The sequence below is a fragment of the Tachysurus vachellii genome, chromosome 8, assembly GCF_030014155.1.
Source record: "Tachysurus vachellii isolate PV-2020 chromosome 8, HZAU_Pvac_v1, whole genome shotgun sequence".
In the NCBI taxonomy this organism is placed as follows: Eukaryota; Metazoa; Chordata; class Actinopteri; order Siluriformes; family Bagridae; genus Tachysurus; species Tachysurus vachellii.
Window position 1 is genome coordinate 18,891,430 of NC_083467.1, and position 18,821 is coordinate 18,910,250.

Sequence of the window (18,821 nt, forward strand, 5' to 3'; positions counted from 1 at the left end):
GAAAACCCAGCCGGAATCAAACAAAACGATGACTTGGCTAGCTAATCTAGTAATCTTCGGACGTGGAGGGGTGCGAAGCTCTTCTGATTGGCCGGGTAGCCTGGATAATGAGCTTGGGTATTATTAGAGTAATGATTATAATTGGGCACATATGGACTAGTGCGCGTTCGGTCTAACAGGCTAACAACCTTCTTCCACCTGCGAGGACCAGTGACCTCAGATCTGGCTAGAGAGGATCTCAGCAGTCAGGGTTAGAATAACAATCGGGACTAGGGTTAGTGAAGGGTTATGTGGAAAAAGGCCCACCGCAATTATGTCGGCATAAAAACACAGATCATTATAATGGATCTGGAGCAACAAGGTAAGTTTAAGGAAGAAAATAGCTTTAAAAGTGGCCCTGTGGGATATTAGTTTGTTACGTTAAAAAGACATTGTAAATTATGCAAACTGAAAAACATTTCTGAAATGTTAGAAGCGTTGTGGCTTTAATTCATCCGTGTTTTATACGTGATGCAGTCATCTATTATTTCTGAAGTGTGTCATGAATGCAAGGATGACTTTTTTGTAATGCTCTTTGAGTCATCCTAAGCATATTCAGGCTGGTTAGTATTTATTATTGTGCTGGTTGATGTTAATCATTTGAGCTGGGCTTCATAAGCCTCGGTGTAGACAGAGTGAGAGACGGAGTAAAAGACATAGCAATACCGTAACCCGATTCAAGGATAGAGATGCAGTGTGATATCGAGTTGCACTGCCGCCTCGTCTCCCTGGAGAGGATCGGGTGAATTCCCAGGCCGAGAGGGCCTCAGAAGGCAGACACTCCAGATTTAATTATAAGCTTTAAAGAGGATTACTCAGCACCGCGTGAGAGAAAAAGAGGCCGTCGGCTCGCCACTTTCTTTCTCTCTCATTCACAGTAATTCCCTGAACCTTCCCCATTTCTCTTTTGTTCTTGTGTTTTCATTCTTTCTCCACTTCTGACTAATCATGGTACTTTTACTTTCTCTATGTGTCTAATTTATTGCCCTGTGACACTTCTCTTTGCTGGACACTGCTTTTCTTTTACTCTAGTATAAGTTACTCCCTCTATCTCTCTCTCGTACTCCCCGACATTTATCTCATTGCTGATCTTTCCATCACTGTCCTGTATCATTAGATGGGCAGATGAGTGCTCATACCTGGGCAGGGAGGCGTACTGACGCTCCACATCCTCATAGCGGGGAGCCAGTCTGGGGTCAGGACTCCTGACAGGAATCTGTTTAAAAAAATAAAAAAAAAAAGGACAGTATGCTGTCAGACAGAGAACCAACAAACCCACACAGTCAGAGTTTCGGCAAACTCATCCATTCCTGTCACATACAGCTTGTAATGGATTACTAGAGAACTGATTAGATGACATGAATAGTGCAAGCCATTTTTGGTTCTGCCTAAGCTCAGCTTTATTCCTGCTCCTTTCCTCCTCCGCATTAAGAACAGTGATGAAAGTTCCCTTCCTGCTATGAAATACCTGCCGGTTCTGTAATCAAGGCTTGAAAGGCTGCGAGAGAGCAGCTCACAAAGGCTGCTTATTGGGATTTAACAACAGGAGTCTTGAGGAGGGGGTAGAAGGTTAGATTATGTTACTAAAAACAAGAAGGAACTCAGTGGTCCAGATCCCGTCCTGGACTAACCAACATCTCAGACCTGAGCAAGAGCCACATAACATCATAATCACTGCATTTCGTTGCCTTGTACATGTGTAATGACAATAAAGTTGAATCTAATCTAATCTAATCTCTACAGAGAGGTGCTTATTCATTAAACACAGAGATTTTAAAGGAACGCCTTCAAATACCAGAGCTTTTAAAAACAATCATACCTTTACTAATTCAAAACCAGTTGCTTAATTTAAGAGACTTTTCACTCACAATATTTTTTGCGTCTATACAAACAAGATAAAGGCGCTGTGTAAAGTTTGACGCTGTGAGAATCTTAACCCGACATATATAGGCAACTTAATAAATTAGAAATACTGACACATAATCCATGATGAAATTATTCCAGTAGATTTAGTTGTGGCTGACGGATTGAAGGTTAGGGCCATTATGGAAAACTGGCTGCTTTTCCGAGGGCAATAAGTAGGAAATTGTGTCATCCGTCTCAATGAACTGGTTTTAAATATACGCTTGCTGAGCTGCCACCTCTCTGCCGTGCTCATAATGGCTGGCCCACTGCCTGCATATTAAGCACATTTCTCCTCACTAGCTCTGAACATGGAAATGTCTGGAGGCCATGTCTTCACAGCGAGAAGATAAAGGGACAGGCATGCATTACTTAGGAATGGAGAGACAGGTTGTGAGAAAGGCAAGAATGGACTAGGTAAATGACAAAGAGTTACTGATGAAAAAACGGAGAAAATATGTGTCCTTTATTCAGTGTCAGATGCTCAGAGTTTCTGCCTTTGTACATTTTTCACAGGCATTTTAGAATGAAGTGTTGTGAATTCTCATGGAGTCAAGAATCTTTTATTTTTTCTAGTTGAAATAGACCTTTAGGCTAGTGTGGAAAAAGGCCAGGCTAAGACTATGTAGCAGGCAAGCCCAAGGGGAACAAAACACTTATGGACTGTGACAGTACAGTCAGTTCCTTGTGCCTGATATTACAACGCTGTGCCAGTGCAGTACTCAAATGTTTCCCATGGGTATCTAATATTCCCAAGAGTTCTGCAATAAAGATTTAGAATACATTTGGTCTACCTCATGTCCTTGAAGAATTGGCAAAGCAGCAGATTGCACATAGCTAACACATTCACTCACATAATCATTTCAGCAAAGCAACACATTGAGCACCATTCCAGAGTAAACAGTCATCCAACTACTGATTCTAATATTCAAGGAACACATCAGTATCGATACTGGTATACGATGGCCATGTTGATCTTTGTTCATGCTAAAGAAGGAAAAATTTCTGACAGTTCCTTGAACCCTAGGACCAGGTAATAGTGAAAAGCAGGGATAAGATACAAACTCCTAATGAACATGTTCCTTAATTGAACCTGATTTTTGAAATATCTCACTTGGTTTATCTCACAAATTCAGGCACTGCCCCGTAAGTAATAGTGAGATTCAGGTGTGATGCACCTCGAGGTGAAATGTTGAACAGAGTACAAAAGAGAGAGAGAGAGAGAGAGAGAGGGAGAGAGAGAGAGAGAGAGAGAGAGAGTGTAGGGGGCTTGAAGAGTGACTCTTAGCTGAGATGAAATAAACAAACATGAGCGATAGCATCTACAAAAGCAAGTTAAAAACATTTCAGTTTCACAGGTATTCACAAAAACCCTCTTGTGAGCTGGACTGTATGCTGATTGGTGTATTTCTAAGGTGTGTGTGTGTGTGCAATCCAGTGTCTCCAGTGTGTGCATATGTGATCTTCAGGTCTCTCAGTGGAATGAGCGTATTTTCTGCTTCTCCCTAAGATGATGGCTTTGAGCTCATGAATATTCAATCAAGCAGTGCGAGCATGCCAAACAAACAGCGCTGAACAGAGGAGCGAGGTCACAACCTGGCTAAATGGAAGTGTACGTGGCTTTCCACCCAGTCACCAAATCTCCATATTAGAGCCGTGCTGACAGGTGGTACCTTGAACGAATCTCATCTAACCGCCTAAAACACCCACCTGTGGCATTATCAAGTGTTTACCCAAACAGGGCCCACATTTCAACCTGAAAATGGTACTTGTTAAATGTTAATAACCTCTAAATGTGTTTAGTCATGGAAAAACCTTTTCCTGCATCGAAATTAATCTCGCTCTTGCTCTTTCCCTGGTGTATTGATTTCAGGCCTAAACACATACATTAAGATACATTAAATGATAAATGTGTTAGTGCTGCAGTAAGTACATGGCCAAATATGATTACTCTTGGCCTGCTTGCATAAAGAAATCAATCTTCTGGTTCTGCCACCTAACAAACAAGGCAAGAGTAACAGGACCTGGAATTCTGGCCGTTCACTTCTCAGTGCATTTATACGATTAAATTGTATGTAATTTATATAATGTTCCATTCACCTCAAATCTGCCAAATGGTCGAGACCTTAATTCTGTTCTGAAGCTTAGCTCTTAGTCGCTTCACATTACCAAAACATTTCCTTGACCTTTTAATACTTTTTCCAGGTCGATAAATGAATGAATGAATATAAATTCCATACACTTCCAGTTTTCCTAAAACGCTACAGAACACAAGTGACTTTAATGAAACCATATACAATTTCATATAATGTCAGGGGAAAAAAGAGCTAAAAACAAAAACCTAGCAACTTGTTGAGCTCCTTTTAGGTCAGCGGTGGGTTTTCGAGGTTGTGTGTGACTGAGATGTGGCCGTGCAGCAGTATCAAGAGCAGCAGCCACAGTGTGAAGCTGAGTGCTCTGCGTAATGAAGGCTACAGGAAAGGCCTGTCCCAGAGACTCAGTTCCTTCAGAGCTAATGGCCTACAGAAAGCTATTTCACGGCATACCGAGCAGAAGGGAACCCAGTCAGTGGAGGAATTCATGCAGAAGACACTGACACAGCAGACATGGACTGTCCATCGCACATACTCCAGATCTGTACCAAACCAAGACCTGTATCCATCTCAGATCCAAAAAAGCTCAAACAAATACACATGCATAACACAAAAAAAGTGTGACACGCTTAACAGACCGGTGGTTAGATGTAGTATATTATCTTAATTGCATAATACATCACTACTCATTTTAAATAGCACGTCTGTGCTGAATGAACTATGACGATAGTGAGATTTCACATCAGGTCATTTTTAAACCGGAGCTGTCCATCTCTGGCTGATGAAGGACTACAGGGTTATTAATATTGGCTCTGAGCTTCTATTACTCCATCCTGAACAATGATTATCACTAGGAATATATAATTAACTGCAGAAAAAAAAAACCTGGCATGGTCTGACTTTGTTTAGCTGGAAAAGGACAAGGTGTGCTAAAAAAATAAAAATAAATAATAAAATTCCTGCTCTTTTTCCAGCTGACACTGTAGTTTCATCATCCGCAGCAGCAGACGCTTGTTTGAACAGTGCGCTGGTCATTACTCTTACACACAGACATCTGATCACTTTCTTGTGAGGACATGAATTACTGGTCATGTCAAATCCAACTGAAGGGCAATCATTTATTCCTCTGGGCTGCTAGTATAAATTCAACATGCGCAAAAACATGCATGGTTTCCTTCTCTTGGGAAGGGGGATGAGAGAGGTGGGGAGGTGAAGAGATGTACTGATTGAGGCGAGATGTTTTATTTCAGGACTTTAGTTGAAACAGTAACAGACTTAGAATCCAGGATGGGATTGGGCTGCACAAACAAACAGATTCATAAACACACACACACACACACACACACACACACACACACAGTATATAAGCCACTATATAATCCTGAGTAAAGAATCTGAGAAGAAAAATGTGGCAGGAAAAAAGAGAAAGAGTTGTTATTATAGTGTCATTACAAGTCACTTCCAATGTATATTTCTAAACCCAGAGTCACTCATGACATGCTTGAATGTAAACTCCAAACATATAACACACACACACACACCATTTTTCTCTCACTTGCACAATTACACTAACACACACCCACTCATGCATCCAATCAGCCCCAAACTCAACCCTTCCTAATTGAGTTTAGCTGAACTGCTTGCACTGCACAAGTGATGAGAGTTATAGATTATACGAAGCTCTTGCATCGCCATCGATTCCCTTGTGGGAGGAAGGAGCAGGGCACGAAGAGCTAGGAGGGGAACTGAGCGATTCTCTGACCATCTCTACCATTTAATTAAGTGCACAGACCCAGAAGACCACACAGCAATAATATAAGTACAAGTGTATGTACAGTGCTGCTGCTCACAGGAGAAACAGGAAGTGCACAATGTACCAAATACCAGTGAAATTAGAGACAGATTTCCTCTAAAATCTAAAAAAAAAAAAAAAAAAATGATTTTTTTTTGTTTGTTTTTTAAATTAATGCAAAAAAAATAACAAGCTCAATTAGAACTTCTTATTTTTTTTTGCATTAATTTAAAAAACAAACAAAAAAAAAGAAACAATTTTGTGGCAAACCCCCAAGATGAAAACGTGCCCTTTTGCGCAATATATTTACAACGGTAATGTTTCTGTAGCGATTTATGTGCTCCTTCAACATGAACTTATGTTGCTTCCCTGCCACTCGGTCGGACGGTGTGGTACACAGGTTGCATATGAATGGGAAACGTACTCATTTTCCTGCTGCATCGTTTTTTTTTTTTCTGTCTCTACCTCAGAAAAACAGAGCGAGCTTTAAAAACTGTAAATTGTATATAGCTATAGCTAGCTTCTTTGCTCATTTCATGTTTATCAGTATTATTATATTAGTTAGTGCTAGTCAGGTTTGTAGAGCAATCTAGAAAATAAATCAAATTAAAAATGTGGTTAGATTCAATCACTTCATTTTTGCACTAGCCTTAAGCCAGGCTCACATTGTGCGATTTTTAAAATCCTTCTCGATTGTTGCTTGTCAGACTGTATGCACATGATCCCTATGTCACACTGTAGGATCTCAGTTGTCATCATGTCAGATTGTAGGACAGTCACGATGCGTTAAAATCGGAGGCACACATGAAGTCCGGGATTTTACATGATCAATCCGTGACATGTTCAGACACTTTCTCTCGCTAAAATAGCAGGTAACAGCAAACGAAAACCATCTATAGCTGTAATTTTGTTTGTGACAAACCTTAACAAAAACAGAAAAAAAAGCGACCACGATGTGTGTAGAGCAAGTCATGACCGGGCATGTGTCATCTGCGCTCCTATTGGTTCTTAGTTTGACTCTTGTTGTAGGAGAGGTCACACTGCAGGTAAGGGTCTGAAATCTTCTGACACTGCCAGAAACTCATCGGAGGAAAAAAAACTGGTCAAACTAGCCATCAAAGACCACGTATTTTACCCTAGAAATCTTGGGTGTGTTGATCAAATGTGTTGTTAAGGTAAACACAACAGACAAAGTGATTGGGGAAAAAATTCTGGTTGTAATGAGAATGAATAAAAATAAAAATGAATAAAACAGCATTATGCATTAACCCATCATTTCTCCTTAACATCACTAGCGATTATGCCTTTTCATACTAGGACAGCTAGAATGGAGACAGTAAACAACTAGAAGCATAAGACTAAACTGAACGTCAGAGAGAGAGAGAGAGAGAGAGAGAGAGAGAGAGAGAGAGAGAGAGAGAGAGAGAGAGAGAGAGAGAGAGAGAGAGAGAGAGAGAGAGAGAGAGAGAGCGATGATAGAATAGTTACATTTAATAAGTTAAGGTTAAAAAAACCCACAAACACACAAATGTTTTCATGGTATTTTATGAGCTCCAGGCTGCTGAATAAAATCTGTTCTGATGTTCAGACTGTGTTGAGAACATAATATTCCTGGTCAAGCCTGGGAATTCAAATAACACATTCTTGTCAGGAAGTGCCTGCTCACTTTCTTTCTCCAACAGAGGAACGGTCATTTTTCTCTTTGTGAGCTCTCGCTTTCCTTCCACATACCATCGCCATGAGTAACACTCAAAGTCGGCCTGAATGTCAGTAGGCATCTGCGCTCAATAAAGCTGTGGGCTAAAAACAAACTCATTCATTTAAGTCCACTTTGCCGTGCTGTTCTCCTTTACTGCGGTAATTGCTGTGCCTTGTGAAAAGCCATCAATTTCCAATCCTAATTAGTAAGGGTCCTTAAAATCTCTCAGCAATCTCTGAATGCTAGTCCAATGCAGTGGCTAACGCACTCCTACACGGCATCAAAAGATCTCGGATAGCTTTTAATTTCTCATAATTTTCTCTAATGAGATTGCATTGATTTGAACTGGTGCATGATGAGCACGTGGAAGAAGGAAGTAGATGGAACACTTGTGCTGTAACCTCGTGTCACTTGACAATTTACTTTCTGCAACTGAAAAATCATTGACTTGAGTAAGATTGATATCAACTTAAAAATGTACAAGTGCACAGGTACAAGTCAGGGGAGGGGTGTTATGAATGTGTGTGTGTGTGTGTGTGTGTGTGTGTGTGTGTGTGTGTGTGTGCGCGTGGGGGGGGGGGCAGCTAGGAACACATAAGTGCTATAAGTATCTGTTATGGCTGTCTCAAGTACAGAAACATTAAAGCAGGAAAGCTTAGAACATTTTACTTCTCGCTAAATTTAAATTTTTGCAGCCGGGGTGAGTTACTTAAAACCTATGAGAGCTTTGTGCTACAGTCAGTCGGTGGAATTTTCACCCTTCCAATCTCAGAGAGAGAGAGAGAGAGAGAGAGAGAGAGAGAGAGAGAGAGAGAGAGAGAGAGAGAGAGAGAGAGAGAGAAAACGAGACCTAGCAAGAGCAAGCAAGCAAGAGAGAGATCGAGTGAGAGAGAGAGAGTGCGAGAGAGAGAGAGAGAGAGAGAACGAGACCTAGCAAGAGCAAGCAAGCAAGAGAGAGAGAGAGAGAGAGAACGAGACCTAGCAAGAGCAAGCAAGCAAGAGAGAGAGAGAGAGAGAGAGAGAGAGAGAGAGAGAGATCGAGTGAGAGATCGAGTGAGAGAGAGAAAGGGTTTATTTATTAACTTTACAATGACATTGAAGATAAAATTGGATGCTTTGTGAGAGAAACAAATGCCGCACACACTACTTCTCAATATTCAGACAATTAACAACATTAAAGGTCAATACCCTAAAGAACGATGCTTTTAAAGACTGAGCTGTTTGCATGTATTATGTGTTTAATGGTACATTTTTTCTTCTCCATTCACATAGTGATTGCGATGGTGGACTTCTGCTCAGACACGGCCCCTGCTGGGCCCTTGAGCAAGGCCCCTAAACCTCATCTGCTCTACTGTATAAAATAAGATAAATGTAAGTCGCTCTGGATAAGTGGAGTGAAATTGCCATAAATGTAAATGTATAGAAGCATTCGCATGACTGAGAATCTTGGTGTGTGCAGTAAAAAGGACAACTACACAGCAAACAGTCCTGTTCTAATCAGCCTTATGTATGCGCTTATAGTCTTAAGTTTCATTTCTTTACATGTAGAGCTCATAATTGCATAAATAAAACCTTAACTCTTATGACAGACGCCATCATTCTCCATATGTTCTGCTTACTTCTGTCTGCTTCCCAGGAAATTACCTTCCTTTGTTCTCTTAATCCATGGAGGAAACTTTGAAGATGGCACTTTGGGAAGTGGGGGTGCTGCTCTGTCTGGGTGGCAGTGGCTTAAGAAAATTATCTCTAGTCCCTGAACCCACTTTTTTTCTGTTCCTTTTTCCCCTCTCCTTTCTCTGATTCTCACTTGCGCCTTATCAGGTACACACCTTGAGTTCTTTTAGGGACAGCATGCAAATTTAGTGAAAAAAGAGGCTCTGTAAGCAGAGAGGGAGGTTAAAGCTGACGGGCCTAGCGAAGAAATCTCAAACCCTTTCATATCGTCTTAGTGGAGTGTGGGTGCCCTTTTTCATTTTGCACAGGACAAGCATACAGACCGAAGTGAGCAACTGTAAACTGAGCCATCCTGAGTTAAGAGTTTGTAGAACTGTGAGCAAAGCCACATTATCCTTGCACTCACATCTTATTTACTGTATTTGTGGTAGCTGGAGAAAAACCCTTTACATGGTGAAATCTTAAGATTTTGATATCTTCTTTAGAGTTTTGAAACTTTCAAACACTGATTAAAACAGGACATTCACTGTGTGAAGAAAACGTTTTAGACATCTATAGGCAGACTGTTTCCTGACACTGACGATCTGTCTCTTTACACCATGTGATATTTGGCAGAGACATGAGGCTAGATTCCAATGTAAAACCATTCCCATGGCAATTTAGTGACGTATTCTTTTTTGAAAAAAGATGTCAAAATACATTAAAGTCAGGAAAAAATCCGGTTTTGGTCAAAACCTGCTTTTCTGTTTTTGACTCAGTGCCATTTGGTGTGTTTTCTCAAACCGTCACACACACTGTAGTAATGTCAGGAAGCCCACTGGAGAAGACCCAGTGTATCCACTGTAATAAGGTAAAGTCCAACATGCAGCTGGACCAGGATATCCATAATGCACTATGCTGCCTGTAAGGATTAGGACAGACTTTGTTTCAGGTGTATTTTAGTACTTAAAGATAATAGCACTGGCTGGTGTCTGCTGCATTTCCATTGCAGGGTGTGTGACCTTCTGTGTCTCTGTGCTTGAGCTATTCTTTTCTATAGGTGCAGTCACTATATCTAGGAAAGTGTGTGTGTCTATGTGTGTGTCTGAGTGGGTAGCAGCTGGCTAGGCAGGCAGGTTGAGATGAAGGTGTAATGGGATGGAAGCGACACTCCTTTCTCTCCCTCATGGAGATGATTGCCAGTCAGAGAACGCTTGGTTTAAATGCAGCCTCCCTCACAACACCAATCCCCACAGCACAGCCGACCCCTGTCTGTCTGCAAATCATCTATCACTCTCGCCTGCACTGCAGAAGCCACAGCCTGCATTTCAAAAGCACCAGCTTCAGCATACACATCAGAAAAATGATAAAAGCAGCACAAGTGAGGCCATTTATAGGTGTAAAATAGAGAAGGATATCATGCAAATACACAGGTTGTGACAAACAAATGTTTGTTCTTTTTAACTAACAGTACCGGAGCAACTGTGACATATAAAACTGAACCAGAAGTATTAAAAAGCTAAAGGTCCATCTTCATAATGTCACACTGGAAGGAGATGTCAGGTTCTTTAAGGGTAATTGCCTGGTATTCTCTTAAGGTGTGAATTTGCACAGCGCTAAGCAAAGCGTTCCTGTGACATTCAGCAGTGCTGCAATCAACAGCATGACATTAAAGTGAATTACTGTCCATTACAGTGGCCCCATTTACTTCTGAATACAGAAAGAGAGAGAGAGAGAGAGAGAGAGAGAGAGAGAGAGAGAGAGAGAGAGAGCAAAATAAAATAGATATAGCAGTAGCCGACAGTGGATGAAAGTATACTCTCCTGCAATTCAGAATTTGTCAGAAGCTGTGGGTATTAATGGCCCAAATGGACAATTTTTCGACAGATAAATGCCAGTGCATACCAAATCAAGTCAATGATTACTTCAAAATAATACCAACGTCAGCCAAACGTACACTGTTCGTGTATGTAAAATGCACTCAAAGCTTTAAAAGCTAAAGATGGGGAAGAAGAAATTGACGAACTAAAAAAATTATATTTTGTCCTACATTTTAACTTTTTTTTCCAATGTGGTGTTAAATGGCTACAAATCTGAGTATAGCTCCTGTCACTCTGGACTGAGGCTATTCAGTACCTGGGACTACTATGGAGAAAGCCAGATGCAGGGTAGTTTAGCTTCAGACACACACCAACTGACCAGCTATTATATTTTGTACACATAGATGAGCACATATTCCAGGCTACAATCTCAGAATCTCCACTAAAAACAATGCTCTGTTGGACATTTTAGTCTGAAAGATCCTGACTATGTGAAGTGATTCTCTAGCAATAGCTTGTTTGAATAGATGGAGGCTGGCAGTCTTAGGAACATGATTGCTAATCCCTTTCTGCTACACACCAGCTCCTTCCTGAGTTCTTTAAATCCTCAACTGTGAATTCCTGAACTCCACATGGCATTCGAGTCTTTGAAGTCCTCCTACGATAATCCACTGAGGCAACGGACATGTCTCATTTTCATCAGTCCCACATCTCTCAAAGCTCATTAATTGTACACAGAAGACAATATACTTTCTCTTCCTGTGAATAGAAAGCTAGTTCTGTAGGTCTCCCCGTCACATTTGCAGATGGTATAATCGGGTTCCAGCTGTGTTCATGACTCCCATTGCTGTGAGGGCTGATCTGAATGACACAGCAATACAGAGCAGGCTGCTGCTAAGGTCTATTTGAGCTGTCCTGGGGTTAGAAGCTCAGTGACTATGCTGGTGGTCAGTGACTGCGGGGGGCAATGGGCCTGATCGGTGACCCGACTCATGCATACTGGGAAGCACAGCAGGCCAATTAGCACAAATTGGGGTAGAGCAAGGCAGCTGAACGCAGCTGGAAACATAACTAATTCCACACTGGCTGCCCGGAGGCTGGACTCAGAGACTGTACTTTGGTTCAGGAGGTGGTTAACCAGAGTGCAAATGATGCCAGGTGGCAGCTCATAATGTAAAAAACACAACAATGTTGCATGCTGTTATAGAAAAATAATCTATACCAGTGGGATGTCACTCCTTTCCATACTGTTACCACCCAGAATCAGATTATTTTCAGATAAACGCGTATCCCAAAGTGTTTCAATCCTAATATATTACTGCAATTTTCCAACCATTACAATTTTTTAAAGGAATGGCACATTGTGATTTTAATCATTTAGAGCTATAATTAATGAAAATGAATCTCTGAGACAAGTTAGTTCCTGTTATAGCCTTTTACATAGCAGCTATAAACAGTAGATCTCTCAACAGGAACTCTGTTTTTCCTCACTTTTACAAACGAACAAAGATACTTCTTGTCATGCTACCATGAAAACCAGAAACTTGTCACTGCTGATGACTTTGAAATGGGGGAAAACCTATAACCGAAGGGCTTTAGGCAGGAAAGATCATCAAGCATTTCATTTTTAGCTGAATCTATTGTCAGAGTTTTAGTTACAGAAAAGCAATCCTCTCCTTCAGTTTCGAGAATTCAGCAGCGATGTGGTAGAAACATTTTATAGAAGTTATATCAATAGTAATGTCCATGTAACAATGCATAACAATTCTGACTGCCTAAAGAAAGAGACTCTCAACTTTTGTTGCTTTTATTTTTCAGAGAATCCAATCAAGTTAAAAAAAAGAAAAAAGAGACTCAGGGTGCACAAACACCCATTCAGGCCAAATGTTGATGACTGAAAGCAGGATATGGATTAAGGAAATTGAATAGGGAGATTGTAGAAGGATTCTATTCAATCTGGCTTTAACACAAGACAATACAATAGAGTGTCCACTGCCGTTAAGAGTCTGAAAGCTGACCTGAATGCAGCCAAACTGAATTAATACAATACGATTAGTCAAATACCACACACAATGAGGCAACTGACAAGGAAAATCTACTCAGTCAATAAGATGAAACAAGTGCAATGCAAAAGGTCGGACGTCACTTTTATCTGATAGCCGGTGAAATTTGTTTGCACATCACCAGACTGGATTTAAATCTGACATATAAAAAACAACATCGATATAAAAGGTTTAAATCACGCACTTAAAACGTTTAACAAACTCTGGCACACAGAGTCATGATTGGTTATAACTTCAGGCTACAATGCACAAATGAAAGCCTTCTCATTTAACTGAACTGAGACTCTTTAGAGCATATTTCCCTAAACAAAAAACAAGAGTTAATGACAAACCAGTGTATGCTATGCACTATGATATATAGCATGGTAGACATGCTAGTCTTCATAGCGCTCTTTAGTCCTTATGTTGACAACAGGCTTCTCTGGGTTACTTGCCCTACTGTGGCCTTACATGCCCTTCGCATGCCAGAGTGCCTTGACCCGATCATAGCAAACATTAATCAAACACATTCCAACTTACCAAATCCGGGCCTACACACACACACACTTACACACTTAACCAAGGCCATGTTTAATTCTCTGTGCCTACAAACATGCTCAGTGGCTTTACAGAGACAATTAAGCAGCTTGTTATAGTGTCAAGGGTTTCTCTTGAAAAAGTAGCATTGTGTATGCCACAGAAGCAGAGTAACAGAGCAATGGATGTGGGGAAAAGTTATAACGTTGTTCACATTTCAAATAGAATGGAAAGGCATTTACATAAAGTATGTCATCAAAAAAATAAAACCAATACAAAAGAAACAATTCAGGAAATTCAAGTTTATTTTTTTTCAAAATGAAGTTCAATTATTCTGACACTGCTATAACTAAAACTTAAGTTCCTTTTAAATATGGTGACAGACACATAATGAGAGTGCTTTTAGACTTTGGGATACACACAGATGAAAGCCGCTTCCACAATTCTCCTTGTGTTTGACTCGTGCATATTCAACACTTCAGCACTTAACGAGCTTACGTTGCAGTTTAGGGAACACGATCTATCAGTTATTCAGAAATGTATGAAGGTAGAAAACCACTGAGCACTTTAAACAGAGCAATTCTCAAATCAATCTCAAGTTTTTCTGCAAACTGTAGTTTATTGTAGTGTTATGAAACGGTAAACAGGCAATATTCTTATATTCAGTATTCACAATATTCTTCTAAAAATCGAACTTTGATAGCCACTAATTTAGAGGTAAAAATCGAGCTGAATTAACACTCCATTTTCTCACTTCAGACTTATTGTGTACAAGTCTGTAAATAATTAATTATCGCTTTGTTTGCTCAAGAGAAACTTTTACATTTACGTTTAAGAGCACAGGCAGTTTTAAGTCAATCTAAAAACAGCACATGATCCAAGAAGTCGTGAAATAGCAAGTGGAAGATTAGAATTTTTTTTTTTTTTTTTTTTTTTTAGAAGTCATGACTTAAAAAGAAAACACAGAAGTGCAAAAGGACTTCCTGGATACAGAATAACCTTCTGCAAGAAAGAAAAGAAAGTGAAGCACAGAAGTGAGAGGTTTCTCTAACAAAAAAAGAACATGCGTATTCATGTCTTGAATTCTCTCCCCTTTTTTTTGCTTTAGATTCAGGTGTTAGAATGAGAGAACCTGCTCGAGAGGGTGATCTGAGAGAAACAGAGAAACAGACGGAGCACTGAGAGTGTGAGGGTGTGATAGCTCTGCAGCTCTCAGACCGTCATCATTATTCAGCTCATTCAATGAGAGGAAGACCTGCAGCTCCAGGCTTCTCATTATACAGCAGTGCAGAGAGCTGTGAGCTGAACACGGTGAACATTACACACTCGGTCCTCCGTCGTGACATCCACACTACCTCCGAGCTCTGCTGTACAGGCCCACCATGGCCATTACGACCCGAGTGCTATACGACCCAAGGAGGGCCCATTAAAGTCTGCTACAGCTACAGCTCTCAAACTTTGAACATGAGAGCAGAGGCAAAGCTTAGACTACACCAAAAACACAGTAATGGAAAATCCAGATTCATATTATAAAAAGGGTTGAGATGACAAGAACGTAGATCCTGCTAAACAAGGAAGCCTGGGAAACCTTAAAGCCATTATTAGCCAAATGCAATGGAAGCCAAAGTCACTACAATGACTGGCAACACAACTAAACAAAATGGGATTCAGGACAAAAAAAAATACACTAAACACCAGGATCCACCCATCTAAAAAGCATGATTTGTAAAAAACATTCTTAAGCCTTATTTGAGCTTTAATATGTACATTTATTTTCATACAAATTGATGGCAATCTTTTTCTCAAAGACAATCCTGAAAAAAACTCCAGTCCCAAACTGCTGCTTTTTAATTCAGCAGTGCTCGGATTATTTTAGTCAAGTCCTGATGGACAACTCTGATTTTGCAGGAAGATCTCATCTTTTATGATGGAATAAAAAAAAAAAAACGTTTCTTACTGCCGCCACTCACCATATTTTAAGAGAAGGGAAAATGAATGCTTTGGGCGAGTCTCTAAAAATTTAATTGCACTTGTCTAGGTACTGTATCTACTAGAAGCTTATTAGAAAGAAAATGAAAATAAAGGCGGCCCAAAGAAAGAGCAGAATCCCACAATCTGATTAAACTGCCCATTATAATTACAGGCTCATTTTCTATTCACATATGCCATAACAGCATGAATGTATTCTTTATGAATAAGTTCATAATATGAACATCTCACCATGTGTTAATGTATACATCCAGATGCTGGGTCCCATGCTGGTTCCCCCATTTTAGAGATATTTTATTACAGACTCTGTCCTACAAAATTAATACCATCATAACAGTGCTTAAGGCATTTTACTGAGAATGGAAAGCTAAAAATGACTTTTGAACTCCCAATAGGACCAAAATGTCTGACTTGGTTCAAAGTCCCTGGGTGAGGAAAGGCGTGACTAGGGGAAATGGAGAAAAACAAGAAGAGGGGAGAAAAAAAAAAAGCATGCTACATCACAGAGCTAGCTGTAATTGCTTGCTGTGGAAACTTCCACTCCCTCTGGGATGATCTACGGAAGCTGTGTGGCAGCAGCTGGACCAACGTCCAAAACATTTTAATCATATTACACGTGGCTGCCGATGAATGGGTCACCACTTCAAGCCGTGGTGAGAAGCGTCACATGCCACGCTTGGGGTTATCACACACTCCCTAGGTACACTGAGTGAGATCGAGCTGCAGATTATTCCTGCATGCCTCTGGGCCATGGGGAGGTTAGCGAGGGTTAGCATGCAGTCTGTGTTTCTTTAACTGATTTTCTCTCCCCTGCAGCGGATTCACTGAATCCCAGTTCTAATCAAAGCCAGATCTAACTGCGGCTCTGATGAAAGTCGATGGGACACACTGCAGCCTTTCACTGCTGACCTATATTACATGGGCAATCTTAGAAAGTTAAAGCTAATCGTATGAATAAATAAAGCCCTTATTCAAACGTAACTCTGTACCACACAACGGGAGTAAAAGGTGGACCTAAAGGAATAGTGTGGCAAAAAAAAATTAATAAGTGTTAGCAGTGAACATTTTATTTATTGTGCATTTCTGGCTATTTGAAGTAAAGTCACAATGACTGGGTTATTGACTGGCATTAATGTGTATATATATATATATATATATATATATATATATATATATATATATATATATATATATATATATATATAACATGTATGTAACGTAACTTGTGTACTCTATGGCAAGTTAAGACATGTTTCTTAATTCCTAATAGCAGACTGCGTTCACAGGAAACTAAGCAGACATCAACAGATCCAGTGTGGCTCCGTCAGACATGACTTCAGACTGAAGATGGAAAAGTGCTAATCACCCACAATGCCAGTGGATAAGCTTTGTCTGCGGGGCACATCTAGGTCAACCTGCCTGTAATCCAATTAAAATTCCACCTTTCTTACCATCCACATGCCTTTCTGTCTCTTGGATTCTCTCTCAGATCAGACAGTCATCTGACTGAACGGTTCCCCACCTTCCCCACCCTTGTTGATTGACCCATGCAGCACACAATGAAGTTATTTCGCTGTTTTTATTTTATTAAAATAAGCCCTATCCACGCACCTAATTATGCCATGCTCATTTTTTTCTGTTTGAAATTCTCTCTCCTTGTTTTCTACCACAGAAAATGCCTCCCTATGCCCAGTGCATTCTTAAACACACAGACAAAAACACACAACCCTGCAACTGCAATACATGTCCACTTTTCTCTAGCTTTCCGTCCGTCCAACTCAAACCACTCCAGAGCCACTTCATTTGATCAACTCCAACAACAGCCATATCACAACCATCTAAACACACTCCATCATTTCAAAATTACGAGGTCTGTAATTATGCCGTAGCCTACAACTGTATGAAAACTCAGACCCACCCTTTAATCAGGCAGCTGTGAGCTAAGCTGTTGTGCTCTCACGGGTTTCTGAGACCTACTGAGATGGAAAAAAAAACCACTTGACCATTGTAGTAGTGGGTTAAACTTGTTAAAGCTGGAGGAGCATTTTAATCGGTGTCCCAGTCTACAAGATCTCTGCAATTAACTTACAATTAATCACCTTGAAAAGACTTTCTGAGATGTATGTATAACCAATCAAGTGCTTGTACTCTTCATTACAAGTTCTTCATTACTGTAATTACAATATGCAAACAATATGCAGTTCAGATACAACGTTGTCTCTAAATGATTTAACCAACAATCTTTTGGATTTCAATTTGTTCTTCGATCCAAATGGAACACATGGGATATAATATCTGAAGAACACTGTTTTGTAATGCCGAACACTCCACTTCCATGCTGAAGTTAAAGAACTCACGGGTCATTAATATCCATTTATACACCGTCAGTCTTCGTCAGTTCCCCACATTCGCGCTTGCTCAGAACGTAGTAAAGACTACCAAAAAAGAAAAGATCCTTCGCTGTTTTGCCTAATGGAGTAACACACTGAAGGTTTTCCCTGAATCATTAAAACAAGACTGTTTTCCAGTAATACACAATTGATCAAATGATAACACAATAATTAAAAACAATCACCTTTACAAATAACACAACCAAAGACTGACATCATCAGACCATCTAGCAGGAAATATGGAGAGGGCATCATCTAAATATTAGTGAAACCTACATTTGTGCTGTGACGATTAAGAATACTGCTGTCTCAACAAGATTTCACCAAGACTTTAAAAAGTATGATTTTTGGTTCCAGTTACGGTTCTGGTATTTCTGTAACTTGAGAGTGTGTATTCATGTAACTAAAGCTAAACTTCATTCAAGTGCATTTCCACTGTTCATCAGCCAAGTTAAATGAAGGTTATGTTACTTGGCACTCTACCTTCCCCATGCTGTACTTTAATTCAAAGGCTTTTGCGCTTGCATATTGTTTAATTTTCTTCAGCGGTATTCAGATGTCAGCACTAGAGATGTCAGCACTTTTGTCAAGCAGAGACTGGGCTAGAGATGGAAAGGCAGCTGAGCCGGGAAACAACTGACTTACCAAAACACTGTTTGAGGTTAGTGGTAGTTGCTATGGAGATACAACTGGCTAAAAGAAGCATATTCTTCTGTCAGTAGAGAGACTTGCAATACAATTTTGTCTTTTTTAGTTCCAAGAGCTCAAACCACAAATATCTACTGACGTCTCGGCTAGCCATCGTGGATGATATTTTCCTTTCAAATTTCCCAAACAGAATGGGGAAAATCACTGTCGAGCAAGG

General features: G+C 40.2%; 1 protein-coding gene across 7 annotated transcripts in view; it reads right to left on the bottom strand.

Moving 5' to 3' along the window:
- Nucleotides 1-18,821, bottom strand: part of pard3bb (par-3 family cell polarity regulator beta b) — a 256,531-nt gene that overhangs the window by 7,449 nt on the left and 230,261 nt on the right. For all 7 annotated transcript variants that reach the window (XM_060876753.1, XM_060876749.1, XM_060876750.1 and 4 more), the window contains one exon: nucleotides 1,179-1,255. In XM_060876753.1, coding sequence (XP_060732736.1) covers nucleotides 1,179-1,255 — 77 coding nt within the window. The remainder of the gene's footprint in view (nucleotides 1-1,178; nucleotides 1,256-18,821) is intronic.